The sequence below is a fragment of the Marmota marmota genome, unplaced genomic scaffold (assembly GCF_001458135.2).
Source record: "Marmota marmota marmota unplaced genomic scaffold, marMar, whole genome shotgun sequence".
Lineage (NCBI taxonomy): Eukaryota > Metazoa > Chordata > Mammalia > Rodentia > Sciuridae > Marmota > Marmota marmota.
The window spans coordinates 37121408-37149286 of record NW_026000016.1 but is presented as its reverse complement, the minus strand read 5'-3'; the positions used below and the strand labels follow the sequence as shown (position 1 = coordinate 37149286).

At 48.5% G+C, this 27879-nt stretch overlaps 2 protein-coding genes across 7 annotated transcripts in view; one reads left to right on the top strand and one right to left on the bottom strand.

Annotated features, from left to right (window-relative positions):
- On the top strand, window positions 1–26097 carry Camk1g (calcium/calmodulin dependent protein kinase IG). Of its 2 annotated transcripts, none has more exons than XM_048809458.1 (13): window positions 1–269; window positions 8013–8133; window positions 12648–12776; window positions 15521–15595; window positions 17780–17918; window positions 18558–18681; window positions 20053–20128; window positions 21075–21187; window positions 21950–22028; window positions 23624–23711; window positions 23947–24371; window positions 24942–25069; window positions 25218–26097. In XM_048809458.1, exons 2-12 carry the CDS (start codon window positions 8042–8044, stop codon window positions 25030–25032), a joined length of 1431 nt encoding a protein of 476 aa, XP_048665415.1. In that variant the 5' UTR covers window positions 1–269; window positions 8013–8041; the 3' UTR covers window positions 25033–25069; window positions 25218–26097. The 2 variants fall into 2 exon arrangements, with proteins under 2 accessions (XP_048665415.1, XP_015339191.2); XM_015483705.2 differs by lacking the exon at window positions 1–269 and adding an exon at window positions 1095–1247.
- Window positions 26098–26974: 877 nt separating this feature from the next.
- Lamb3 (laminin subunit beta 3) overlaps window positions 26975–27879 on the bottom strand; it is a 43268-nt gene continuing 42363 nt past the window's right edge. For all 5 annotated transcript variants that reach the window (XM_048809455.1, XM_048809454.1, XM_048809456.1 and 2 more), the window contains exon 25: window positions 26975–27494. In XM_048809455.1, the coding sequence (XP_048665412.1) occupies window positions 27358–27494 (137 nt within the window). In that variant the 3' untranslated portion in view covers window positions 26975–27357. The remainder of the gene's footprint in view (window positions 27495–27879) is intronic.

Sequence of the window (27879 nt, the reverse complement as noted above, 5' to 3'; positions counted from 1 at the left end):
AGGGCTCATTCCAGCAAACCTTTTTCTGATACAGCTCACTGGGAGGGAGGGAAAGCAGAGCAGAGGAAAGAGAAGGGGAGATGCAAGCCACCCTAGCTACTTTTACTCCCCTTTAAGGCTGCCTGGTTACGGTCCTGGGAAAGAAAACCCCTGCATTCCTCCCCTTTAATTGGGTTTATTGTTAAAGCACTGGAGCAGCTAATCCTCACAGACCTGTAGGAGCAGGAGTGGGAGCGCCTAGAGCACCGACCGTTCTTCCGTGTCCCTGGGTAAGATGAACCTGCTTCTTTTCTTGCTTTGGGGGGTTTCCTCGCCCAGTGGGAGGCACGCAGTGCCTGGAGAGTGGGTTTGAAGAGCCACTTCTGTGAGCGACTTGGGCATTCATTTGAGCCCCAGTCCCAGTCTTCCCTGAATCTTGCGGTCTCAAGGGTAAGTTGTAGCTGCTGTGGAAAGCAAGTGTGAATGAGGGTCTCTGAGTGGGACTTCTCTGGGGAGCCATCTGACCATCACTCCTGGGCTGGCTCCATGGGAAGCATTTATACTTCTGGGCAGGGAAATGGGAGCAAAATATCTGTCCATGCCTCTGACTCCGACCCGGGAGGGGCCCTGTCCATCTGCACAGTGTCAGGACCTCCAGCCCCCTAGCAGCCCCTCCCTCCAGCTCCCCCTTCATCTCTTAACCCCTCTGACCCCAACTGTCATATGGGAAAATGTCCGCTCCGCCCACCTCTCTGGGGTTTGGGGAGGGTAAGGAGAACCAGTGGGCATAAAAGGGATTTGTAAACAGTCCATGGCTCTGCAAACCCCAGGGAAGAGGATCAGGATCAGGCCTCCGGACCCTCCATGCACTGGCTTCAGGCTCCCGGTCCCCTGCTGCTGCCTTTAGATGCAGAACCTGGGCATGCTGTAGCTGTCAGTCACAAGATAGCTCCTTCACCTTCCCCAGGGGCATGTCCACCTCCCTGGAGTCTTTAAACTTCCCTAGTTTAGTTCTCCTGTAAAGCTGCTAAAAGGAGGTCTGGATTCACCACCCACCGCCACCCCCATCCGCACCACCGTGGCCCCTTCTCTCCACGTAACTTTGACGCACAAACATTAACCCTGAGGTTTCCGGAGGTGGCTGCCAGGACTGGCGCTGGTCTGGCTGCGGTGTGCGCCTGGCCAGTCTCTTGCTCTGGAACCAGATACACTGATCATGAGGAAAATCTCTGGGAAGGGTCAAGAGAGTCAAGCAGGTTTCGACTTGGGTAAGGAGATGATCTTTTCCAGATCAGAAGCCAGAGACAGACCCTGGCCTCTGTCTTTCCTACTGAGACCTGAGCTTAACCAGGGCCAAAGATGAGACTCACATCTGAAACAGGCCACAACACAAACTGCTTAGTAATACCTGATATGGGGACCATACTTCACAGTTTATGATATGCTTTTAATTTATCTTCTTAAGGACAATCCCTCAGAGGGGTCATGGGGTATGTATTGTTACCCCGTTGGTATAGATGAGACCACTGAGGCTCAAAGGGGTTAAATGGTTTGCCTGGGGTTGCAAAGCTGCAGACTGGTGGTACTTATTTGATGGTGGTAGCACTACTTTGAACCCAGATATTCTGGTAAATTCAGTGACCTTTCCATGTTGCTACAGATAGCTATGAGTGGGTGGGGGGTTCAAGAATACTCTTTAGAAAGATGGGGCAAAACTTTGGGGAAAGCCTGAGGTCAGAGTCAGAAAAGATTTAAGCTGCTACCAGAGGAGGCTCCAGTAATAGACGTGGTTCTTCCAGCCTCAATATGAGAAAGCTGAGCGCCCGGGAACTCAGCCTTCTCAGACCACCCAAGCCAGCCGTGTGTTGGGGAGAGGGGGCGTGGATCATTCAGGTGTTGGATGGTTGCCTGACAGCATCACAAAGAGGAAGGTGGAGATGAGTGTCATTCCCACAAAGAGGAAACAGGAAAGAGTCAACAGGTTACAAGGTATAGTGACAAGAGAACTGGTGTAGGAGTTTGAGGGACTGGAACTCCCAGTCCAGCTCTGTCACTGTCTGTTGGATTTGGGGCATTTCTTTCTGAACATTTCTATTCATTGATGGCTTGACTATGACAAGGTGTTTTAATAGCAGTGAGGCATGAAACACAATTGTGCGTGGAAAGTGCCTAGCACAGTGCCCCACCCAATGCTCGGTCCATAGCCATGATTACTACAAGGCCTGGGAGCGATACTGGTTGAAAGGGAAAAACACCCCCCTCTAAAAGGAGAATGCCTCCCTCGCTCCCTCTCCCCCATACACACGCACACCCGGCCAGAAATAAATTGCCACACGGAGTGCTTGCGAGTGACGGCGCCCAGCCACAGACTGCCAGAGCCAGCAGAGTGAATGAGCTGCAGCATGAATGAGAGGGGGAGCGGCTGAGTCTGCAAACAGGCTGCGTGCCTGGTGCTACAACCGCAGGCGCGCCGCCATGGTCAATGGCAAGGGGGAGGGGGTGGAGCGGCTGCCAGCAAGAAAGGGAGCCAGTGGGGGTCAGGGAACTGCACCGCCTGTGAATGAATGTCCCCCGATGGAAGGCTGATAGCTCAGAGCTTTGTCCTTCCTTCTGCAATCCCCTCTCAGTATGGATCCTTGCTCACCCTTCTGGGAGCCACCATGGAGAACCTGGCTGGGACATTTAGTAAGGTTGCGCCCCACGCCTGTACCAAGGAGGCACTTCTTGCATGAGAGTCAGGCTTACCAGCAGCACGTGTGACATACAGTTGGCATTACCCTTAACTCCTCAGAAAGATGCCTCAATGGAGATCAGCACATGGCCCTCGGAGAAACCCAACCTAGGCATGGTTTCCTCCCATTTGTGGAGCAGATGAAGTAGTTGGCTTGCATTACGGCCATGATGTAGGAAAATCCAACGCGAGACTCTCAATAAAATGAGATGCTCACATTATAAGAGGCAAGTGGGAGCGAGGGCTAGCTGAGGGAAGAGAAGATTCACGTCTCTGTCATGCTCACTCCTATTTAAATTGTTTGTTTTCCTGACTCTTTTCCCAGTGGTTGGTGTTTAATTTATATTCCTATAATGTGGGCCCATGGCATGGCACTTGGAGGTTACAAAATGTTTTCATGCCCATTGATCATTAGACCTCAAAAGGAATGCAGAGAAATAGAGCAGGGAGATCATCATTCCCATCAGCAGAGGCCCAATGTGATTAGGAGCATGTTAAGAATAAGTAGGAAAAATTTTGCTACTTATTCTTATTCCTCCAAAAGATGAACAACCACAAAGCATTAGTGATGGTCTCATTTGCATTTTCCAGAGTAGGCTCTGAGCAATCCCAGCTCCCCTTTCTGAAAACAGGTGTTTAAAAAGGAAAGAGTTTACCATCACTAAATTTAGGAAATTCCACGTTAAACCGCCTTAAGTAGGTGTCTTTAGTAGAACTCAGAACTTTATATATATATGTTTAGTTTTGGGGTGGAAACAATATCTTTATTTTATTTTTATGTGGTGCTGAGAGTTGAACCCAGTGCCCCATGTGTGCCAGGCGAGCGTGCTACCACTTGAGCCACATCTCCAGCCCTCAGAACTTTTAATAAGCTAATGTGGATCATGAATCTCTAAGAAGGGAGACCATAGGACTGAATCTGCCTTCCTCACAGCCTTCCAGGACTAATATTCTAAAAATCAAACTTCAGGGAACCCTAATTTAGTTCACTCTCCTTTTTTTGACTAAAGAAAAAGATAAAAAACTCAGAGATGTATAATGATCCGCTTGGGGCTGCACAGTTTTGCTCTATGCTGAATCAAGACTGTGCCAAAGCTTGGCTTCTTTCTAGTGTGCCTCTCAACTCGAAGAATGCTGCAAAGTCTAATGTGGACCAGAGTTCAGGAAATCATGGATCCAAGGCAAGAAAAATTCCCAGCATTAGCCTTTTACCCCTTTATAATATGGTGTAGTATATATCTTTATGACTTTGTGTGCCCCAGTCAGGAGGTAGAGAGCACTTTCTTATTAAAGATGATCCTACTGATAACCTTCCTCCCAAAGCCCACAGACCCTATGGAGTCTTGCTCCCTAGAAATGAAAAACCCAGGAAGCAAAGAGTATAAAGCAGTCTTAGGGTGGACAGATTCTTCTGAAATGAGTAAAAGCCCAGCAAGCTCTGGAAACCAATGACACTTGCTCACTATGCCCCAGAGTGATTCACACGGTTTTGTTTAGAAGCCCTAAGCAAGAGCACTGGAAAAAAGCATGCCAGCTCTCCCCCTGGGTGGAACTGAGCCATGATCTGTGGGTTTAGGACTGCTGGGGTGCTGCTCCAACTTTCTCTCTGCGCCTATGCTCATCTCTTCGGCTTGTCCATGCCCAGTCTAGGAGCACTATGATTATTCTTTCGTCGCATATACATTGCAATGGATTGGAATGAATTATGCCTTTGGATTACGATGTGAAGCCCCTAGGACTCTGGGATATCATAACAAAAGGTTAACAGCTATTTCTTTAAGACACATCTCAGAGCAGGGTCCTAAATGCTTGTGATCAAGTAGGAAATCTAGTAGGGAGGCTACAGAAGTAAGAGTCCAGAGACAGGGTCCAGGCAGCATGGGGTCATGACACTTCTGAGTTATGTGGTGGCAATCAGGAGACCACTGCAGACACATCTCATCTACCTGACAGTTCTATCTGGGACCATTGCTGCTCCCGGGACCAAATGGAGCCAGGGAAGGAGAGGAGAGTGAAGGCCACCTGCCTCCTGGGCTCACGGCCCAAGCATCTCTCACTAGCTCTTCATCAACAGCTGCCACCAAGGATCAGACGACCTGCCCCAGAAGCAGAGTAAGGGCTGCACTAGAGGAGGTATCCACCCTAAGCCTGCACTGCCAATCCTTCAGGAAGAACATTCTTTCTGTAGTCTCCTCCCCAGCTGCAAAATGCTCCCCAAGAGGCCAGGAAGACCAGGTCTTTGACTGAGCACTAACTAGGAGCGAGGCACTGTACTAAGCCAGAGGAAGACAAAAAAATAGACTGTCTTCATCCATGTGGAGTTACTTTCTAGTGAGGATGCTGACCTCAAGCAGGGGAATGTCAGACGGTCATGTGTATTACAGAAGAAAGGATCAGCTTGTCTGGGAGGGCCTGGGTAGAATAGTCAGCAAGGGCCTCTTCAAGTGTCTCAGCAAAGTTCTGCTGACCAAAAAGTGGACACCCCAGGCCTTACGTACTCCGTCTGTGAAATGATGATGATGGCAAGAAGCCAAGACAATTCTGCCTTCTATGACTCTTCTGCCCTCTCCTGCTGCTGGTAACAGGCAAAGTCTCACAGTAGGGGTGGGGGGAGAGAGAGAAAGAGAGGGTTTGCCACTCTCTGTACCAGAATACAGATCTTCTTGCTAGTTTCCTCTCTAGAGCAATATAAAGAATGTATCTGCAGCCTCCACCCCCACCGCCCTTCCATGTCATCTTAAGCCTAAAACCCTTCCCTGACCAACTCTGCAGGGCCATCTTCCTCATTCACTCATTCAGGCACAGTAATAAACACTGGGGATTCAGAATTGAGTGGCACATGGTCTCTGTCTTTTAAGCAGACTGCCTGTGGTTTCCTTGTTTATTTATACCCCTGTATACTTAGGTTTGTCTTTGCAACATGATTGTAAGCACTTTTAAAGTCAGGCTCATAGCACCAGAATGTCTGTATTTAGTCCAGTGTGTATACACTAGATACTCCATGAATGCTTGCTGAACCAAGGAGTATTACTCCTACAGTTCAAAGATCGTCCTATGAATTAGATCATTTTCTTTGTCTGGAGCCATGTCTTCAGAGCCTTCAGGAGGGTCTTCCTCTGTTGAGGACTGAGAGCCTGAACCAGCCAGGAACACCAAGTCCATGGTATCTCCTGGACCGTGGATGTGAAACCAGCCCTAAGCCTCAGAGAAGTCTGCAGCGGCTGCCCCTGAGCTCTGAAACCCGGTGGAAGTTGTTACCGGATATAGAGTGAGAGGCGGGGAGTGCTTTGGAAGCAAATGAGAGCAATATTGGAGCTTCATGCTTCTCAGAATTTTTTTTTTCTTTTCCTCTGAAAGGGCCTAGATTACAGAAGTCAAGAGATGAGGGGGGAGGGCTTTAGCAGAAAGAAGCAGGGTGCAGCCAGGGAACGTGCACCACCCCTTTCCACCATTAGACCTGTACCAGGCAGGGGTCCTGGAGGAGGTTTCTCTGAGGTTATGGAGGGGTGGGAACAAAGAGATCTGGGTCCCTGTGTTTTCCACATTGCTCCGATGATGAAACTAAATTGTTAGGATTCAGTGTATGGGAGGAGGGGTGGGCGGGAAAGATGTTTTCCATGGCCTCAGCTAAGAATACTATGTTTTTAAAGCTATTTCAGAGCCATGGGAAAGAAGGAACAGTGAGTACAGATCTGCTAATGAGGTGGTGGAGCCTCCTGAAGAGCAGGCAGTTACACCGGGCTCCAGAAGGGGGCGTGATGGGCACAGCCAGGGGCTCAGGAGTTAGACCAGGCTCTTGGTCGCCCCTCACCTGGGAAAGGAGTAGCCCCAGTTCTGTCGCTCTGTGCAGAGGGAGAGACAGAGGTTTGCCCCTTTAAACATCCCATCCAATACTTCACCCAAATCCCCTGCATTCTTCAGGACTTCCCAGCTGCCCAATAAGAAGCTACCCCTAGAGGCTGGGTCAGCTAAGCAAGATCCTAATACCTGAAAAGAGTGATATGCTAGAGCAGACAAGTTCAAATTGAAACCTTCCTATTCCCCCATTTTTACTGTCTGGTGGGGTGGGAATTCGTGCATTCCAGATGCCAAGCAGCCTGATAAGTGGAAGTAGCTGGATTTGGAGCTCAGCATCTGCAGAATATCTGGCTAAGATATCCCCCTATCCTGAACAGTTCTTCCTGCTCCGAGCAATCTCTGCCTGTCAGACTCCAGGAGGTCAAGAACTAATGGAGGGAGGAGTCAAAATCAGGTTGACCTCCAAACCTGTGCTCTTCACCTGATGCTCAGCTGTGACAGCACAAACTCTCTTTTTATTCTGAGGCTATCAGAAGACCTTGGAGATTCTGCATTTTTAAAAGTGGGGATGGAAGGCATTGTGTGAGAGGGGCAGTCATTAGACATATTTTCTTACTTCCCTGTCAAGTTCAAGGAGTTTGGGTGGAGAGGGCTTTGATAGAAATATGTCACTCATCATCCCCCAGATATTCAGTAATCCTGCATCCAGGTTTCCCTGACACCTTGGGAACACATCTGCATGGGGTTTGCTTGCTCATTGCCTGTCTCCTTTGACTGGCAGATCCAGAAGGGAAGGGCCATCATCTAAGTTGTCCATTGTTACATATCCAGCAGTGGGCACATAGTAGGTGCTAAATAACTATGTGTGGTCTGCTGAATGAATATGTAATCCAGAACTCTGGCAGAGTTAGGATACAACTCAATACAGATTTTAATGAATAACTGTTTACCCAGCACTGTGCTGGATGTTGTAGGAGCTGCAGAGGAAACATAATCTCGTTTATTTAAGCTATAACAGGTAGAGCAGAGGAGGAGGAGGAAGAGTTGGGAGGCGGTGGCAGAGCTGTGAAGTTAGAAAGGAGTCAGGCTGGCTCTGTAGTCTGAGTAAACATCTTGGTGATCATTTTGGTAACACAGGAAATGCTTCACTCATCTCAGATCCCTGGAGGTGGGTTTCCCCATGTTATTCTAGATCCGTGCACACTGTTGCCTCAATTAATGCACAGGTTACAAAGTAGGGTTCCACTACAGGACTCTAGACTCCTCCATCATGTAGCAAGCATGATGCTCATGTAGCAGGTGTTCAATAAATTTGTTGTAGCGATTTTTAAAAAACAATGGGGAGAATACTCTTATTTTTGTCAATGATCCGTGTTTTGCTCTCAACCCTTCCTTCTGGCCATTACATAAATGATGTATTTTAGATTCTTTTGCAACCTGTTCCCATCTTATTTGAGAAACGAGTTGATCAGAATATTTTCCCCTCTCCCTCCCTCCAACAAAGCATCCCCAGAAGCTTCAACTCTGGAGGCGATGGGTCGAAAGGAAGAAGATGACTGCAGTTCCTGGAAGAAACAGACCACCAACATCCGGAAAACCTTCATCTTCATGGAAGTGCTCGGGTCGTAAGTCCTGGGGAGTGGGAGCCCTGGGAGGGCTTGGGGAGGTGCTGGGGGTAGTTGGAAGGGCTGTTCTGGTAGCAGCAATGGGTGAACTGGACTGAGGCTTCTGTGACTCTAAGGGGCCTAGGAGGAGTTTTGTGGCTTGTGGGTGGGCGAGTGGCATGAGGGAAACGTTTGTTTAAGACCTGGGATGACTTAGTGCACTGGAGTCCTCAGGGATCCCCAGCCCCTTTCCCTCAGGTTCTACATTCCTCTGAGCTACACCCAGTGGCCCCCATCATACTTCCAGATCTCCCTCTCTCCTTGGCAAAAGAGGAATTGGGGAGCACTTCTGGAGATTCAGTGATTCTAGAACTTTCCTGGGACTCCACATTTCCCCCATCAGTGATCAAGCCAATCTCACTGCACGATTTGGATAAATGAGAAGGGGCTTCTGAGACTAGAGAGGTGTGGGCCACACACACCGGAAGCGGCCCCCACCTCCTCTCTTCTCTGTGTTTTAGTGCTTGGGCTTTGCCACTGTCCAAACTCCTACCAGCCCGCAGGCGCCTATGCTTGCCCCTTGACGATGATCACGGAGCTGGCAGTCGCCAGACAGCTTCTCTGGAGCTGACTCTCCACTTATTCGTGCCTCTCCCCCAGGAGGCTGCAGTCTCTGACGCAGGCGGGCAGCAGCTCGAGGCCATGGGCCCCCACCTCTTCAGAGGCCCAGCTGGTCAGCTAATTAGCCGGGGCTAATTGGGCCTGGGCAGGGAGGAGTGTTCATGGGGCAAGCTCTCCCTTTAGCCAGTCCTGGACGAGTGTGCTGCACTCTGCCTTGGCTAGGAGACAGCAGATGAGGACGGATGCCCTTGCTCTCGCTGCAGAGAGGAGCCAGGCATAGCCAAGAAGAGCCCTCTGGGTCTTCCTGGCACAGACTGATTGCCAGGTTCTGCCACATTGCTGAGGATCTCAGCAGTGGTGCTGGTCATCAGAGTGCCGGCCTTCCATCAGGGGCCCTTGCCAAGACACAGTTAGCTAGAGAGAGGGGGGGGGTTAGCAGCAGAGAGGGACAAGGCTCATGAATGAATCAGAAATGATTTGTTAAGCATCCCCAGAATGGAGGGAAACGGGGAGAAGGAAGGCCAGGTTGACGAGAGCTTATCCACGTCTGCTATAAACTTGTGCTGTGGGACTGTCAGTAGACAGATGCTGCCCCCCTAGGAGCTCAACGAGGTCTACTGTAGAAACAGCTAAACCTCGAGGGACACTGGGGTCATCTGAGAGCTTATCACTCCAGCTTTTAACTGTGAATATGTTTAAACAGAAAGAAAAGGTGAAGTGAACATCAATATACCCACCACCTAAATCCAACAGTTGTTGACATTTCCTTATACAAGTGGATCCGCTTTATTCTCCGGTTCCACGAGTGCAGATCCAACCAACTGCGGATCAAAAATATTCACAAAATAACTCTCATCCGTTCCAAAAAACAAAATCTGTTCCGATTTTTTTCCCATTATTATTCCCTAAACAATATATTATAACAACAATTTACACAGAATTTACATTGCATTAGATATTATAAGTAATCTGGAGGTTATTTAAAGTCTACAGAAGGGGATGCATAAGCTACAGGCAAAAACTGCATCATTGTATAGACGGGACTTGACCATTCACAGATTTTGGTATCCTAAAGGGTCTTGGAACCAGTGCCCCATGGATGCTCAGGGATGCATTTGTTTTATGCACACACATATTTCTCTGAACCATTTATAAACAAGTTACAAATACCATGACATGTCACCTCTTCTGCGTCTTCTCTGTCTACATCGCCTAGAACAAGGCCCTCCCTGCCTGTTTTACCTTCTGACACAGGCAACCTTGGCTGCTCAAAACTAGTTCTCTGCTCCCCACCCTGGCAGTGGCAGGGTAAAGCCCTCTAGTCCTCCTCCTGTGCCTCACCCCACCTCAATGGAGCCACCTGCAGGACTAAAGCAGCCTGAGACAGAACAACAGTAATACCCTCTCAAAGTGCCATAGTACCACAAAACTCCAGGTGACCCCACATGCAGACGGTGCCATGTGGATGGCACCCTCGGGTTTGGGCATACTGAAGGCCCTTATTTGATGCCATCCCCCAGCAAGCCCCAGCTCTGAAATCAGGGGACCATCCATGTGTGGTTCCAGAGGTTCAGGTTGATAGATAGGAATCTGAAGGTGGATTCTAGTATGTCACAGCTGGAAGAAATCTTTGAGGCCGAGTAGCTCAATTGTCATTTTATAGATTAGGAAAGTGGATTCTAAGATGTGAACACACAACGAATCCTTTCCTGACCCCAACTTGCCCTCCATGAACTAAACCACCCATTCCTTCAGCAAGTATTTATTGAGCATTTTCTATACACAACCAACCGTGGGGCCTGGTGCCATCCTCATTCACCTTCCGTTATACCCTGCCTCAGACTTCACAGATGGTGCCATTCCTCACCTCCACGGTCCCTCCTCCCCTCAGCCAATGCTAGAAGGGAATCAGGCAAGCTACACCTCCAGCCCCTCCACACTTTCTCTCATGCTTCTTCTCCACTCCCACCTGAAACTCTTCCAACTCTTCCCCACTCCTTAAAACTGAGCTCAGATTATTCTTAAATCGGAGGTGATATATTATGTGCTCCTTGGCTATCCTAATGGGTCATTTTGAACAAATTAAGACAAGGGTGCCCCTTCCCCGGCACTCTTTCTGTCTTCTGGGAGGAAAATATTGTAATAATTATCCTGTGAGCATATATACAGGCTACAAGGTGAATGGCACCTGTTGAAATTGTGCACAACCTGCCCAACCACTGCCCCCAGGATACCATGTTAAGTGTAGGTTTTCTGTGGTCTCATAATATGTCATCCTTATGTGCATGTGTGTCTCTCTCATACTAGATTCTCACTCACAAAGCTTCCATCAGTTAGAGGAGCATTCACTGAACGCCTGATAGCCTTTTTTCAAACTGAATGCGAATTACTTACTTGTCTGTGCTCCTTGCTGTTCTACAGACCCCATAAGAATGGGAATCTCCGTTTTTTATCTCCAGTATTTAAGACTCAGTAGGTGCTCAATAAATCTTGGCTGAAGGGATAAGCAAATGAATGAATGCACAAGCAAGCCCTGAGGCTCAAATGAGCTCTGTGCAGCAAAGGAGCAGGAACCAGACTCAGGAAGTGCCACGTATTTTTCCAATGCAGGTTTTCAAAGTCCTTGCAAAAGCTTGACTGTGGCTGGGCCTTCATTCCAGGATTCCCAGATGGCAGGGGAGACCGTGGCTCAGCTCTTCCCTCATTTACATTCCATTCCTCTTGCATAGTTAGGTATTCTCCATGATTTTATTCAAATTAAGAATAATTATAGTATCCAACACATATGGAGTTTGGGTTTTGGTTTTGGGTACTGGGGATTACACCCAGGAGCACTGTGCCACTGAGCTACACCACCCACCCCCAGCCCTTTTTATTTTTCCAGACAGGGTCTCACAACATTGCCCAGTTTGTCCTCAAACTTGAGATCCTCCTGACTTAGCCTCCCAAGTCACTGGGGTTACAAGCTGCACCACCATGCCTGGCTAACACATATGGCCTTAATAGATGTCAGAAATGCTGCTAACCACCTTACATATTTAATTTATTTAATCTTCTATACAACCAACCTTACAGATCAGGGTCTACAATGTTTCCACTTTTCAGATGAGGAAACTAAATATAGAAGTTAAGTATTCAGCTCCCCCAAACCTGAGATTCTAACATGGACAATCAGGCTCCAGTATCCACCCTCAGCTTAGCTACTGTTCTTCTTCATGGTGCTGGGGATCGAACTTAGGGCCTCCTGTGTGCTAAGCAAGCACCATACCAAGGAGCCACATCCCTCACCCTTTACCTGCTATTCCGATGGCCAGGTCTCTAGAAGATCCCCTGCAAATGAAGAAGCCTGCAATTTGGAATCCTACTATGTTTTCCCTTTGGGTTCCATCTACTGTTTTTAGGGTCTACCCCAGAAGCTGCAGGGCTCTGTCTTTAGTCTTTGCAGAACCCACTGAAAGAACGAGAAGGTGCTCAGCCGTCTGGTTCTCAGAAATTATCACCATCTAAAATGAATACATTGGCCTTCCCTGCCCCACTATGTCTGAGTCTTTCCTCTATTGCTGCTACCACTGCCACTCCAATGGGCCACACTGCACCTTCTTGCAAGAGAATGGCCCCGGCAATGGCCTCTCTTTCATGGACTTGCTTAGTGGAGAAATAGCCACAGCTGAGGGAGAGTCTCTGGAAGTCATCCCCCAGTTATGGAAACAGGAAAAGCCCCTGCCTATGCCCGGAATGGGGTCTTTTCCTTCCCACATGGCCCACGAAGGAAAAGGTATCCTGGTATGTCAGGTAGTCCTGCCATCCATGCAGCTGGCCCAGGCCCACTGTGACAATGGAGACTCACATACCCTCCAGAATGTTCTCTAGACATTCAGAACTAAGTTTTATCTCTTGGCCTCTTCCCCTTCCAGAGGAGCATTTTCAGAAGTTTTCCTGGTGAAGCAACGGGTGACTGGGAAGCTCTTTGCCTTGAAGTGCATCAAGAAGTCACCTGCCTTCCGGGACAGCAGCTTGGAGAATGAGATTGCTGTGTTGAAAAAGTGAGTGGCTCTTATGGTTGGTTGGGTGTTGCAACTGTGGGATCACAATGTGCCCTTCATTAATTACTTTGGGGAAAAACTAGACTATATTGCCACACTCAAAGACACTGCTCCCTTTGAGACCATGGGTCAGTTTGGTCAATCAGATAAATCAGACAGCTAGCTGCCCTGGCTGATTTTTTGTTTTTCCCCAGAAAATTGACTAGCAAACCCACTGGTGGCAGAGTTGGTGTTTGCATGTAGGCCAGAGAGTAATTAGCCCAAAGGAACAAAAGTCAATTGATAGCCAGCACCAAGAAGAATCAATAATTAAGGAGACAGCATGAGATTCGAAAATTAGCTTCAGTTTGATCAAAAACAAATGCAGGTTCAGCACCCCAACTGTCATGTAACCATTGGTGACACTAACAAATCATCAAATGTTTCAATTAAAAAAAAAAAATGTTTACAATAAGATTCTTACCACAAACCTTTGCGAAACCCCTACTATGTGTCAAAAGTATGTTAGGCACATGGGTTTGGGACAAAAAGACGAGACAGACAAAATTCCTTAATCTCAGGAACTCACATTTTCCAAGTGGAGACAGAAGTGCCCATAACAAACTCTAACCCCATCCAAAGGGAGGTACACTAACAGAAGGTGGGGCATGAAGGACATAGGATTTGTTCTACCTACCTGGCTTTCATGAATTATTAGGCACATTTTCAAAGAAGGAAATTGTCGGATGAGTAAAATTTTATAAGGGCAAGAGGGGAGGTCCAGAAAGGAAGTCCAGGCTGAGAGTAGCACAAACATGAGCATAGAATCTTAGAGTTCAAGGGCTACTAGGGAAAACTGAGCATTAGAAGTCCCTAAATTTGAAATGAGTAACATCAAGGGAAAGGAGATGAAACTAAGATGTGAAATGGGGCCTAATTGCAAAGGATTTTCTTTTGACTCCTTGATAAAGAACATCAGCTTTATTCTGTTGGCAGAGAGAAGTCCCAAAAGGATTTTAAAGAGTCACATGATCAGAGGAGTATTTGGGAGCCATCCCTCAGAAGCATGGTGGAGGATGAGTTGGAGGAGACCAGCCAGAGGGTGGGAGACCAATGATAAGACTTTCACAACAGTCTAGGCATGGAGTGAGGAAAAGCAAAGGTAGTGGCAGGACCACATGGGAACAAGAAAACTGGAGGCAAGAGACAGTTCAGAAAGAAAGGTGATTGGGTTTGCAGTTGACCGGTAAGAAAAGCATGAATGATGATCTGAGACTGGACAAATGTCACTAAGTAGAGAGAAACATTAGTGCAACCAGGTCTGTGTTTTTAACACTAGCTTAAATCAAAGGGATATGATTGGTTATGTATTTGCTCTTCTCCAGGCACTATACTTAGCATTTTTGATGCATTATCTCTTTTAGTCCCACTATTATCCTATGAGAGAAATATATTTGTCAGACAAGAAAAATGAGGCTTAGAAGATTTGAGAAAGCTAGTTACTGTTACCCAATTAGTAAGTGCCTGATTCGGATCTGAACTCAGGCCCAGCAGGCCCAGGTTCTAAGGACTTAGTCCCTGTGCTGCACAGCCATGAGTAAAGCTTGCTGAAGACATTCCTCCTCCCGGGCATGCCCAGAATTGCTGCCTAGAAAGCCAAGCCCCTCAGCTAACATGATTAATCCACTTGACTCAGTCTCTGAGTAATCACAGACAAAGGTCACCCAGGGCAGGGTTTCCCAGAACGACTGACACTTCAGATCATTCTGAGCTATGTTGGGGACTGTCCCAAGCATGTCAGATGTCCAACAGCATTTCTGCCTCCACCTTCTAGGTGCCAGTAGCACATCCCATGCTGATTATCAAAAACGTCTTTATTGTCAAATGTCCCCTGAGGGGTAAAATATCCCATGGTTGAGAATTACTGATCTAAGGGACATCACACAGAAAATAAGTATCTTCCTTGTTTTTCACAACATCCTGGAATAATAAATTTTCAACAACTTCTACCATGGTTACCCAAGAGGGAGTTCAGCTCACCTACACCTCTCCTGCTGTTGTACTTTCTCCATGCAGTGTTTCTGAAAGAGAGACGGGTATCCATTTTGTAGAATAACCAGGCTTTGGGAACCCTTTAGTCTTCCTCAATTCTTAGGTACCCCTTAGTCCTTCATTGTTGTTCTCCTCCTCCTCCTCTTCCTCTTCCTCCTCCTCTTCCTTCTCCTCCTCCTCCTCCTTCTTTTTCTCCTCTTCCTCCTCCTTCTTCTCCTTCTCCTCCTCCTCCTTCTCCTCCTCCTTCCTCTCCTTCTCCTTCTCCTTCTTCTTCTCCTCTTCCTCCTCCTCCTCTTCCTTCTCCTTCTCCTCCTTCTTTTGAAGTTGATGATCAAACCCAGAGCCTCACATCCTAGTAAAATCTCAGCACATACTCTACCATTGAGCTACATCCTGAACCCTTTCTAGGCTCTTTAAACTTTGTCTTTTGTTAAAGTTTAATAAAAATCCTGAAGTAACACTGAAACATTTGTTCCCTGAAAGCACAACAATCAATTATTCATTCAATCAATGTGGATCAAACACCACCCTGGGAATCTTTTCTCTGGGAATACTTTATGACAGCAGACTTCTTACAAAGGCTCCCCCAGGAACCCGTCTTTCTAAACACTGCCATAAAGAGTGTCTAGCAGACTCTCTGGAGCTGGGGCTGCATTCTTTGTCCAGACCACCTGAACCACATACCTTTGACCATGACGTTTGCTTTTTCCCAGGATCAAGCATGAGAACATCGTGACCCTGGAGGACATCTACGAGAGCAGCACTCACTACTACCTGGTCATGCAGCTGTAAGTGAAAGGTGACCCCCCTCCTCCACAGAGGCCTGTTGGAGCCTGGGAGGCTCAGAGGAGATTGGTCAGTGGAGAGAGCATGGCAACTAAAAAACAAAAGCAGAATTAGTCCAAGAGGTTCTGAGTTGCCAAGACACCTTTTGGAGTCAGTACACCCCTGGTCATAGGCGTGCTGCGTGAGCTGAGGAGTAAATCTGGGGCTGATTATTGAGTTGGTATGTACCAGAACAGGTTTCCTGTCATCACAATATTTCCTACAAGTGGGAAAAGAGCTGTCTGTGCTCTTCTGCCTCCCTATCCCTCCCGGAGACGTTCTGTGACTTCTCCACAATGCAGCAACTGAAGGGGTAATGCCAGGTACAGCATGGGCCACCAGAACCCTTCTCTGACGCCATGACTGGAGTCCATTTTGACAAGTCTTTGTCAATCAACTGGATAGCAAATGTATTAACACCATTTCAGGGTAAAGTTACTATAGAAGTAGAAGGCACGGGTAGATAGATTTCAATTCAATATAAAGAAAGACTTTCTCAAAAGAGATCCACTCAGAGTTAAAAACTGTATTGTGTGTATCCATCTGTAGGACAGAAATAGAATGTCATTAGAAAGGTCTCTGTTGCTGTCATATCCACATAGAGTTCTGCCTGATGGTGACTGCATGTGGGTTGGTCAGAGCTCCCGACGGCACAGCCTTGGGTTCAAAGATACCTCTCTGGTGTCTAAAAGGCACACACAGAACTCCCATAGATACACGCCACTCTGTAAACTCAGTATGGCTGGGCACCATGGGTTTTGACTGATGAGCCAACTCCTCAGAAACTTCAGTGCACTAATTTAATTAACTATTGGCTCACTGAAGCCCAGGAAAGAGAAGAAGCAGGCAGTCAAGGGATAGAGGTGGGAAGGGCCCAAAGTGACAATAATCAGTGAGCAGGGACCACATGGCACCTTCAGGAGGCCAATTCAACAAGATTAGCACAAAGGTATTCTACAGGCTAACAGGAGACAAGGAGGTGGGCAGGTTTAGATGTCACTTGGGAGCCACCAAGCCTCCTAAGAGCACCACTCCAGGACCCAGGCCATTCATAGTCAGGTGTTCATAGCTGTATTCAAAGAACATCTTTCTTGGGAGCCTCCAGTTCCTATCACAGAGCCCAGAGCCCAAAGACAGAAACAAGGAGAGCAAAATGGTATGGGTTTGACTGGATACATTCTATTCCTCCATTGCTACATGGTGCTATCAGCTGTGCAGAGCTACAACTAATGACATGTGACAGTGGAAATGTGGGCCAGGATGGTAAGAGTATCAGAACCTCCAGATCATGTTCAAAATAGTCCAGGATGTTCATTCCCAGAGAAGAGGAGGTCTCAGGAGAGCATTTCACCAGCTCCACATACTTGAAACAATTCTTGTAAAAAGATGTTTTGCTTGTTCTGTGTGGTCCCAATGGGTGGAATCTGTGTCTTCTGGAAAGAATTAAAGGTCATCAGGTTTCAACATAATACATGGAAATATTAAGAAACCAAACACTTTGTCATCAGAGGTAGTGAGTTCTCTGACAACTATGTGTTCTAATACAGACTAAAAAACTTTCAGACAAAAATGGTGTCAATGGTATTCAAGAGATGGGAGGTTAGACTTGCTGTTAAGCCCCCTGTATCCTGAGACATGATGCCATTTGAGTCTCGAAATACTTCTATGGCCCCACCTATGATGCCAGCTTTAGGTAGTCCATTTTCCCAAAATGAGGAACGAGATCCTGATATAAGCAGAGTTGTCTCATTTTTCAAACCTTTCTTTCCTATTTTGCCCAATTTCTGTGTTGCTTCTCTCATAATGGCTTCCTGTGTCCCCGGCTAGGAAGGAAGACAGATAAGGAATGTGTGCACAGTAAGGGATTATTGGCTTCTTTTGCATCCCCAAACAGGGACATTTGCATCATAAAGGAAGCTCCCAGAGAGAAACTTGGCTCAGAGAAATGATTCCCTAGTTACATCACACCAGGCACCTAAGGAGTTGTTCAGAGACTGGATTGGGCCTCCCCTCCCCTTCTAATCACAGTTCCTGGGCACCTTCCTGTTGTGTCTTAGCTGTATCTCCCTTGGCCACAAAGCAAACACACTGGCATCCCACTGACCTGCATTAAGAACTGGATTCCTGTTCTTACCCTTTGCCCACAGTGTTTCTGGAGGGGAGCTTTTTGACCGGATCCTGGAGCGAGGCGTCTACACAGAGAAGGATGCCAGTCTGGTGATCCAGCAGGTCTTGTCAGCAGTGAAATACCTCCATGAGAATGGCATCGTCCACAGAGACTTAAAGGTGCCAAGGCCTAAGCACCTAGTGGGAAACAGGGAAGGACCCTTTCAGAAGACACCTGAATTGTGAGAAGTCGAGGTGCTAGCCAAAAAAGAGGATTGGACCAATTGGACTCCCAAGGCCTCTTCTGCCCTCAGATTCCTTAAACAAGTCTTGGGTGGCTAAACAATGGTTGTTAATTTGCACCTCAGGTTTTTCCTGAACCTTGGACTGTGCCTTACCCTATTTAAGGTATCAAAATATTCCACACATTTCTTGAATCCGGTCACAGTGAAATCAAGAGCAACAAATACTTTTTGAGGGTCTATTTGGGACCAGGCATCATGGTAGACTTTGGTGAGGTCAGAGGAATTAACCAAAGGTTGGTTTCCTCAAAAATCAGATGGTTGTGGGGGTAGTTGGGAGGGAAGGGAGAAGGGTTACAAGGCTAAGCAAAGTCAGGACCATAAGGAAAACACAGAGTTCTGGGGTACGGAAGTGAGGACACAAGTTAAAGGGAGGAAGGAGGAATGGGAGAAGATGAGTTAGCCTCAGAGACAGGAGCCCAGGGCTGAGCTTCCTAAGAAATTATATTAAAGAGAAAGAAAGAGAGATGTGTTTCAAGGGACTGTGTCCTATACCACACATTTCCTTCTCCTGCAGCCTGAAAACCTGCTGTACCTCACCCCTGAAGAGAATTCGAAGATCATGATCACAGACTTTGGTCTGTCCAAGATGGAACAGAGTGGTGTCATGTCCACAGCCTGTGGGACCCCAGGCTACGTGGGTGAGTCTGGAGGCAGGCAAGAAGTTGACTAGTTGACTATATTCAACCACAGGGATGTAAGTCACAGAGAGGGGTGATTGTGAGGAGTCAGGGTTCCCCTTTGGAGTTACCCAGGTAGAGCATTCACTTACGAGATTCAGGACCAGCCAATCCATCTATCTCCAGAACTACCCCTACTTCTTTCAAATCAGACATTTTTAAAGACAGTCTACCCCTAAGCCCTCTCCAGCCCTCAAGCTATACTTTGACTGTCACCCCTGCAGACAGGTCTTTCCAGTAGGGCCAAAACCAGAAACAAGATCACAAACCCAAAGATCAGTAGAGAGCTGAGGGGTTGAGCACTAGCCCCGATCCTTCTGGATTCTAGAGGAAACCTCACCCTGCAACTGTGAGGGGAGCCTAGAAGCATGGGATGCTGAGTTTGGGTCTAAAGAACCTACCTGTGGGCCCCTTAAATTTACACCCAAGGAAGCACTCTGGGGAACTGGCATAGGTGGGGCGTCCCATCCAAGCAGACCTTTGGGCTTCTAGGGATCCTGAAAAGGTAAGAGCAGGCAGGGTTCCTGGTGAAAGCATTTCTGGGATCTCTCGGGGAGGAAGCTGAGACAGAATATCCACTCCTGCCCATTTCCTCTTAGGCAATCATCATCTGTTTGCAATTAGAAAATGGGAAGCAGAGTGGGAACCTACTCTCTCCCAAAAAAGGGAGGTCAATTACTCCAAAAGATATTGAGTTCCAGTGGGTACAAAGCCGAGGTATCTAGGATAAATACAGAAGGCAGCTCTCTACTGCCCCAGGCTCCCAGTCAAAGGATAGACCTCGTCCATGTCTTCATGGCGGGCAAAGCCCCTGCTCTCAGAAGGTACTCAGATGGGAAAGTTACTACTGTCTGCTCTCTAGGAGCCTCCTAACTAATGAGGAGACTCTGCCTCTGTTTTCCACAGGAAAGTGGGAGCTCTCTCCCAGTACCTACCTGGGGCTCTCCCAGTGTGAAGGGAAAGATGCAACCCTTGCCTTGGGGATCCCCTATCTGGCTGGGAAGACAATGGTCCTACTTTCAGAGAATACTCAATATATGATAGGGGAGGTCTAGCTCCAGAGATCCCTACTCTGATGGAGGAGTCATAGGGCCTGTCACATGGGAATTCCCAGTCCAATGGAGGAGGCACAGTCTCTCTTCATAGGAGGATTTAGTCTTTCTAGGGGAAATACAGCTTCTGCTCTTGGAGAGTTTTCAGTCTCACAGAAACAATACCATCCCCTGAACTACCCTTGTTCCCTTCTCTAAGCTTCTTCCTGACCTCCAGTCCCCACTCCACAGCCCTCTTCTCTCGCCCCCCAGCCCTGACTCTGACATTGGTTTGCTGCAGCTCCGGAAGTGCTGGCCCAGAAACCCTACAGCAAGGCTGTGGATTGCTGGTCCATTGGCGTCATCACCTACATACTGTGAGTAGAAGCTGGCATTGGCTCAGACCTTAGGAAATCTTGAAGCCTGCCCACCCCTCTCTTCCCCTCCCCATCTCAGTTCCTCCTCCAAAGCAAGTGCGTGTGCGAATGCACACATATGCATGCTTACTCATGCACACAACTCCAAAGGTTGCTTGGTCCTAATCTCCAGCACATTATGAAGCAGAGCTCAGCATGCACCCACTGCTCAACCACCTGGTGCTCCCTCCTCCTGCACCCACCTCCATTTGTTGCATATAAATATGCCAAGTCCCATTCTGCAACCAGCAAGAGGTCAAGCCAGACTGGGAGCCCAGGTGGACCCAGCACCACTGAATCTCAATTTTCTCCCTTACCTAGTCTCCCAGGGCAAAACCATAGACTGAGTAAAGCTGGTCAGGGCCTCTGCTTTTTGCTCCTCTCCTTATATTCTAGGGCTCTCCCTTTCCTGACCTGATCACCCCCTCTTCCCCACATCTATCCTTGCCTGTAGCAGGCTTTGCTCTTAAGAAAAATAATCCGCTATTAGACATTTACCCCTTAGTGTGGATTCGGTTCTCTATTTCCTCAGTTTATGTTGAATAAGCAGCCTAAAAAAATACCTCATGAAAATCACATTCAGGAGGACATTCCACATGCCTTCTCAAAGATATTTTGTACAGGGCATCCAAGAGTCGGAGGAAGTACCGGGAGAGGTAGTAAGGGTTGGGGGACATAATGTACAAAGACCAGGGATGCCAGGTCAGGCCTGGGCTCCTGCACATAGTCTTTATGGGACCTGTGTCATTGCTGAATCAGAGGTAGATCCACATCCTGTCATAGTGCTGGTTTAAGACCCTTATGCCCTCACCCTCGTGAGTACAGTGAGAACTAGGGTAGGAGAGAAACTGACCCAGGGAGGATGGGGTGTACCTCAGTAGTGTACCTCCTTCCTGTCCCGCTGCAGGCTGTGTGGGTACCCTCCTTTTTATGAAGAAACAGAGTCGAAGCTTTTTGAGAAGATCAAAGAAGGCTACTATGAGTTCGAGTCTCCATTCTGGGATGACATTTCTGAGTCAGGTAAGGCCAGAGGGTGTGAAGGACAAGATAACAGGCTCAAGGCAGAGGCTGCCAAGAGAAAAGATCTTAACAAAGGATGACAGTCCTGGTTCTTCCAAGTCCCCGGGGATCTTATAAAACAGGCTACCAGGGAAAGTAAAGAAATCTTCATCTGGTTCAAAGTCCAAATAAACTATTTAAGGTTTATGCTCTTATTTTCTTACAGGTGGAAACAGTGTGTCTGATGAGAGGGGCGGGAAAAAGGGTGAACTTTAGATGAGAGGCTGGGAGGGCAGAGTCAGGCAGAGAGAAGAGTTTCAGGCCAATTGTGGCAAAACCAAGCACTTAGATACCAGGACAGGGCACGCAATGTCTGTTCATATGAGAAGGTGATCATACACGCTTGTTGTGTCTGTGAAGTGGAGATCAGAAATGGAATGAGCCAGCACTCACGTGTGAGCCCATGTGCTAGTGCTGGCCCATATATCTGTGCAAATGCATGCACACATGGAGTGCAGGCACCCCGGTGCCTCATGACTAGCAAGGTTTCTGCGGTGCTGTGTGGGTGACGCAGCTCAGAGCCTCTCTTCTTGGGAGTTTATAGTGGGTTGTTATGAGGTGGTTTTTTTGGATTTTTTTTTTTCCTCTTTTAAGACTCTTAAAATTGCCTCTTTGGAAGATTAGCTAAAGATGCATTCACTGCCACCCACCAGCCCGGAAGTGAATTTACATCAGTCATGAAATCTGGTCCTTAGCTGTCTTGTGTCTAATTGCTCCCCTTAGCCAAGGATTTTATTTGCCACTTGCTGGAGAAGGACCCAAATGAGCGGTACACCTGCGAGAAGGCCTTGAGGCACCCCTGGTGAGTGAGAAACAGCGTGAACCCTCAATTCTCATCCTGTGGTTCCCAAAGACACCTGACTCATCCACATGATGGTTTCTTGGAACTGGCTTGCCCTGAGCCCCTGATGGTGGAGACATCCAGGAGCACTTAACTGTTCATCAGTCCAGGTAGAGATGCAAATAGCATTTAATCAAGCAGGTTCTGACCCAGGAGTGGCAGCTGGGTTATCCAGTCAATTCTGGAGGCAGACACAGCAGGCGCTGTCATTCAGCAGCCCTGGGTGTCCTGGTGACTCCCAGGTGGTGCAGTGCTCAGTACTAGTTGCTCAAAAGAAAACCCTCTCATGTTCCTTTTTTTTTAAAGAGAGAGAGAAAAATTTTTAATATTTATTTTTCAGTTTTCGGTGGACACAACATCTTTATTTTTATTTTATGTGGTGCTGAAGATCGAACCCAGCCCCCCGCGCATTCCAGGCAAGCGCGTTACCTCTTGAGCCACATCCCCAGCTGCCCCCCCCCATCTCATGTTCTTAAGAGCATCATTTGACTCTAAGATCAAACCTGTTCCATGTGAAGAAATTTTTTCCCAAGCTACTTGAAGTAGCTTCCCATTTCCTGCCATAATGAGCTTAAATTTCTTGGTCTTTCTAAATTTTCCCTAATCTGACCCTTTATCTCCATGTTCATTTCCCAAGATTTTTACACACCACCTTCTGTTCCAGATAGACCTAAAGTTATACTTCTCTTCCTGTCCTTTTCTACCCTCTTGTCCAAGCTCTTTCCTAACTATTTTTTGGATCATACCACCTCTGAGAATGTCCTGCCTCCTGCCCTCTGTGTTGCATGTTTGAAAGTCGGGATCCCTTCCCAGAAGTCTGTGACTCCTGCAATCCACGCAGACCTCCTCATTCCCCTTTATTAATTATGCAGCTTACTGTCACCTTCCCTGGTCCATGGCATGAAACACCACCACACCCCTGGATTGTGGGCTCTTAGGGATTGGGGTTCATTTCTCTCACTTCTCTGGGTCCTTTAGTAATTGTCCTAGTGCTGTGCACATGGCAAGTGTCTGTGGAATACAAGTGAGTAAGAGACTAAGGGGAGGGGAAAGGGCATCATGTATCAAATGGCATCACTGAGGATGGCTTCAGGAGGAGCTAGTTGCAAGCAAGGTTTGGAACTAAAGCATAGTAATGTCACAAGTGCCCAGTGATGCAGGGGTCCATAAATATATCCTGTAAAGCCTGTGCTGGCCATACTGTCTTTGTGGCAACTACTCGATTGCTGGGCACAAAAACACCTAAATGAATAACCATGGCTGCATTCCAGTGGGACCAGACTAGACAACACAGACAATGGGTAGATTTAGCCCGTAGGCCATAGTTTGCCAACCCTGCTCTAAAAATATTTAGTTTTACCAAAGTATAAGCCCATAATGACCTGCCCAATGGGAGCAGAAAAGCCCTGGTTCCAGCCCTTTCCTATTGTGAATCAGCCTTCTCCTGGGGCATTCTACTCAGCTTGAACCTGGACCTACCTTCACAGCCCCCTGCCCACCCCTTGACTGAGTGTCCACAGCTACCCAGTAGCCAGGGACCCCTCCTGCATCCACAGGATCAATGGAAACACAGCCCTCCACCGGGACATCTACCCATCTGTCAGCCTCCAGATCCAGAAGAACTTTGCCAAGAGCAAGTGGAGGGTGAGCTGTCCTCTGCAGGGGGTGTGCAAGCTTCTGGGGAGTGGGGAGCAGGGGAGGTTCTGGAGGCTGGGCTAGGTGGGGGCTAGTGGAAGAGCCTACCTCAGGGCATCCCTTCAGGCAATAGAGAGCCCCTGATCCCCCTAAATGATAAGTGGGCACATTGGCTTCAAGAGGCCACCGGGAAAGGAAACACTCTTGAGCCCCTTGGGGCTCTAAGGATGCTGTGTCTCCTTAGCAAGCCTTCAACGCAGCCGCCGTGGTGCACCACATGCGGAAGCTCCATATGAACCTGCACAGCCCCGGCACCCGCCCCGAGGTCGAGAACCGGCCACCCGCCACGCAAGCCTCAGAAGTCTCTAGACCCGGCTCCCCTGAGATTACCATCACAGAAGCACCAGCCCTGGACCAGAGCGCCCCACTCCCCACACTGACTCAGATGCCCTGCCAGCACGGACCTCAGTCTGTGGTCCCCGGTGGCAGGTCCCTCAACTGTCTGGTCAATGGCTCCCTCCGCATCAGCAGCAGCCTTGTGCCCATGCACCAGGGGCCTCTAGCCACTGGGCCCTGTGGCTGCTGCTCCAGCTGCCTGAGCATTGGGAACAAGGGAAAGTCTTCCTACTGCTCGGAGCCCACACTCCTCAAAAAGGCCAACAAAAAACAGTAGGTATTTTCAGCCAACAACAGAGCCCTAGCTGTGCTCAACCGGTCTGAAAGAACCCCAGCAAAAGGACTGAAAGAAATTAATAACAAGGCCTCTTCTCTGCTCAAAGGCAGCTCTGAGAGTGGGAAGAGGCTGGTTGGGGGGAAGGGGCTTGCTTCTAGGCCTGTCCCTACCACTCACTCACTGTGAGGCCATGGACAACTAGTGAGTGTCTCCCTTTCTAGCTTGCTGAGCTGCAAAATGGGTTGTTTGAAGCATATTGACCTGCTCAGCCTGCCCCACAGAGACACTGGGGTGAAGCAACAGAGATTATAAAAGCTCACAGAAAACTGGGTGTATGTGGGGGTGTGCATTAGATTCCCTGAGTTTCTAGGACCTCCGTGTTTGGGGAGGAAAGGGGTAGGAACGCGGGTTGTCTTGTCTTCTCTACAGGAGCTTGAACTTTGTGGAGCTCATGAAGGGAGAGCTGGGCGGATGCCATGGCACAGAGAACATCCCCCACCCCCAACCCACAGCCCTTCCTTCTTCCTCCCTCAAATAATTCAAGGCCTCTGCTGTCTCCTTTCCAGGAACTTCAAATCAGAGGTCATGGTGCCAGTTAAAGCCGGTGGCAGTTCCCACTGCCGGGCAGGGCAGACTGGGGTCTGTCTCATTATGTGATCCCTGGAGTCCAGGCCTGTGTTACTATAGTTTTCAGGTGAGGCCTAGAGGCTGGGAAACCCGGATGCAGGGCTCAGGGAGGGCTTCTATTCCAGAGGGAAAGCCCCAGCCCAGGGTTTAAATGATGGTTCTGAGGGGACAGTGACAGCAGCCCCACCTGCACTCTGAACACCTTTCCTTTGCAGGGAACATGTCCAACTCTTCTCTGCCCGTCCAAACCTGGCATCTACCCTGCAGAGGGCAGAAGGCCAACAAGTGGCGCAGGGCCTGGCAGGAGGGGGCTCTGATCTGGAACAGCAACCTGCCGCCGCCTGGGGCAGACCCTCACAGGGGCCCCAGAGGAAGTCCCAAGACCTGAGGAGGCTCCTTGAAGCTGTGGGCAGGAGGATCGGCATCTGCCGGCTTCCAGGTCTCCCTGACCTGTCTGCTCTCTGCCCCTCCATACACCCTACGTGCCGTGGCTCTGTGCAGTGTGCGTAGATAGTGCTCGCCTGGGTCTGTATTGTTTGTCGTGAAAAGCTTAGTGGACTGGCCAGGCTGTGCCACCTTCTCCAAGCAAAGCCATATGAAGCCTCTACTCAGACTCCCCACTCTGCACACACTCACTCCTGCCTCTCCGGTCTCCTCTGGCCTCCTGGCCAGACTGGGCTCATTGTCATAGCTGCCTGCCCATCTGCATGAACACCAGGCAGCTCCCAGGGGGGCCTCATAGCTCTAATCCTTAACTCCAGGATTAGCTCCCCACTGCACTGAGACCTGCCAGCCCACTCCCAGAACATTTCAGACTCTCCCCTCCTCCCCACCTCAATCTAAACGCAGTGCTACACCCTCCAAAGTGGACTAGAAAGAAATCCATGACTAGGGGCTGCAAGGACCCATCATCCTGCCCACACAACCCTAATTAAGTAGACTGGAAGCTGACTATTTTCATTTCAGCTAGGAGTTCCAATCCTGCCTCCCTGGAAGTCCAGTGCATCGTTCTTGTCCTTGCATAGTTTTCTCGCCCCACCCCCTCTAGCTTCATGCTCCTTGTTGTGCTCAATAAAATGGACATATTTTTCTCTACAAAGCTTCATTTTATCCTTTCAAAGGCAGAAGCAGCTCAGGGACCTCAGCCTGTCTGGAGTGGAAGGTACCTGGACAGCTGCAGGTCAGGTCGGAAGGAGCAATCAGGGCTGGTGTGTATCAGGAGCCGGCAGTGTGCCGGGCACCTAGTAACAAACATGAGCTACCCCATTCACAACAACAGGAGCAGGTTCTGCAGAGCCTGGCTCCAGTGTCCATTCTCTTAATGGCTGTATTAGAAGAACATGAGTTTGAGGCCCAGCTATGCCCTCCTCTGCCATTTCTGTGAACTTGGGTGAGTTCCTTGCCTTTGTGCCTTGGTTTTCTCATTTGTCTGATGGGAATAACAGTGCCACCTACATCATGAGATAATGCAAATGTGTCCAACACAGTGTTCAATAAATAAATAAAATGATTAATAATGATCAAGAAGTTAATGTAGATAAGATGCCTAGCACTGTACCTAGGCTGTGGTTAGCACACAAATATTCATGCCATTCCATATTTGCACATGTGCACATGTGTGCATGTGTGCACTGCACACACACACACACACACACACAGGGCACATACTCTTTGAGATCTCTTTGAGATCCCTAGAGACATAGATCCTAATGTAAGTCCTACCTCTTGAGAGCTGTGTGAATCTGGCCATATTACTTCCGGCTCTGAGTTTCTATTTCCACATCTATAACTAGAAGCTGGATTGCTGTTCAAAGGTGGGAACTGTTCCTCTGGCCTCCCAAGGTTGAGGTCTATCTGGTCCTGAAGCAAAAGGGCCTAGTCTCCCTAGGTACAGGTGATGAGCAAGCTAGACTGAGCAAGTAGGGCAGCTCAATGATCTTGAGCTCATAGGAACTCCAATGAGAGTCAGAAATAAATGACAAAAGTTTATTGAATGGGAAGACAGATCATTTTCCCTCCCTGAGCTTCTAGTTCCTTTCCAAAGATTTTTATTGGACTTTTCATTTTCACATCTTTTTTCATTACATTTTTGTGTTGGTCCAGGATTCAGTCACAACAGAGGACAAGGACAGAGACATTGCCCAGTTTGGGTCTCTCCACTTGGGAGTTTCCAGGCATGATGACAGACCCACCTATACCACCTCTATCCACAAATATAGCTGTCCCATCAGTGCAGGCTCTTCCTGCTGCCCACCTGGGTGGTCCAGGTGTGCCACAGGTGGCATCCAAGTCTCCTGGAGTCAGAAAATATTCCACCCGATCTGCCCCCTCCCCAGAAGCAAAGGGAGCTGGAGATCATTTGCAGGTGGCATAATAGAGCACACGCCCATTGATGTGGTCGCGGATCTGCTCCACGCGCTTCTCCAGTCCTGTCAGGTCTGCTGAGCGCAGCATGATGGCCTGGCTCCCCTGCAGCAGCTCCGACTCCATGTCTGAGGCAGATGGAACAGTGTGGGGAGGAGGAGTGGATGGTGAGATACCCAAAGACTCCCATCCCTTCCCCTTCCTCCCCCTGCCTGGAGGCAGCATGGGCAGAAGAACCAATTCGGCAGAGGCTGGCCTCCAGGTGGTGGTCACTGAAGCCTCTCCCCTCTCTCCAGTCCTGGAGACCCCCAATTCTGATTATCCCCTAACCCCTCACCCCTCTTGTCTTCTCTAGGCTCTCTCAGTTGTACCAGGCTGATGGGGGCAAGGATACTGATACCAAAATTAGCAGCCCAATGCTGTTGGACCCGGACAGGGGCCATCCTACCAGTAACACTTAAGTAGGCATCTTGACACTTGCCCACTCTCCCCGCCAAAATGTTCCCCCAGATT

What these genes read in the sequence shown, in the direction of transcription:
- Camk1g (XM_015483705.2), top strand. Translation starts at nt 1,196, where the DNA reads ATGAGGAAAATCTCTGGGAAGGGTCAAGAGAGTCAAGCAGGTTTCGAC. An exon ending in TCGTCCACAGAGACTTAAAG is followed by an intron (nt 17,919 to 18,557) that starts GTGCCAAGGCCT and finishes CTTCTCCTGCAG; the next exon opens with CCTGAAAACCTGCTGTACCT. An exon ending in AAGGCCTTGAGGCACCCCTG is followed by an intron (nt 22,029 to 23,623) that starts GTGAGTGAGAAA and finishes CTGCATCCACAG; the next exon opens with GATCAATGGAAACACAGCCC.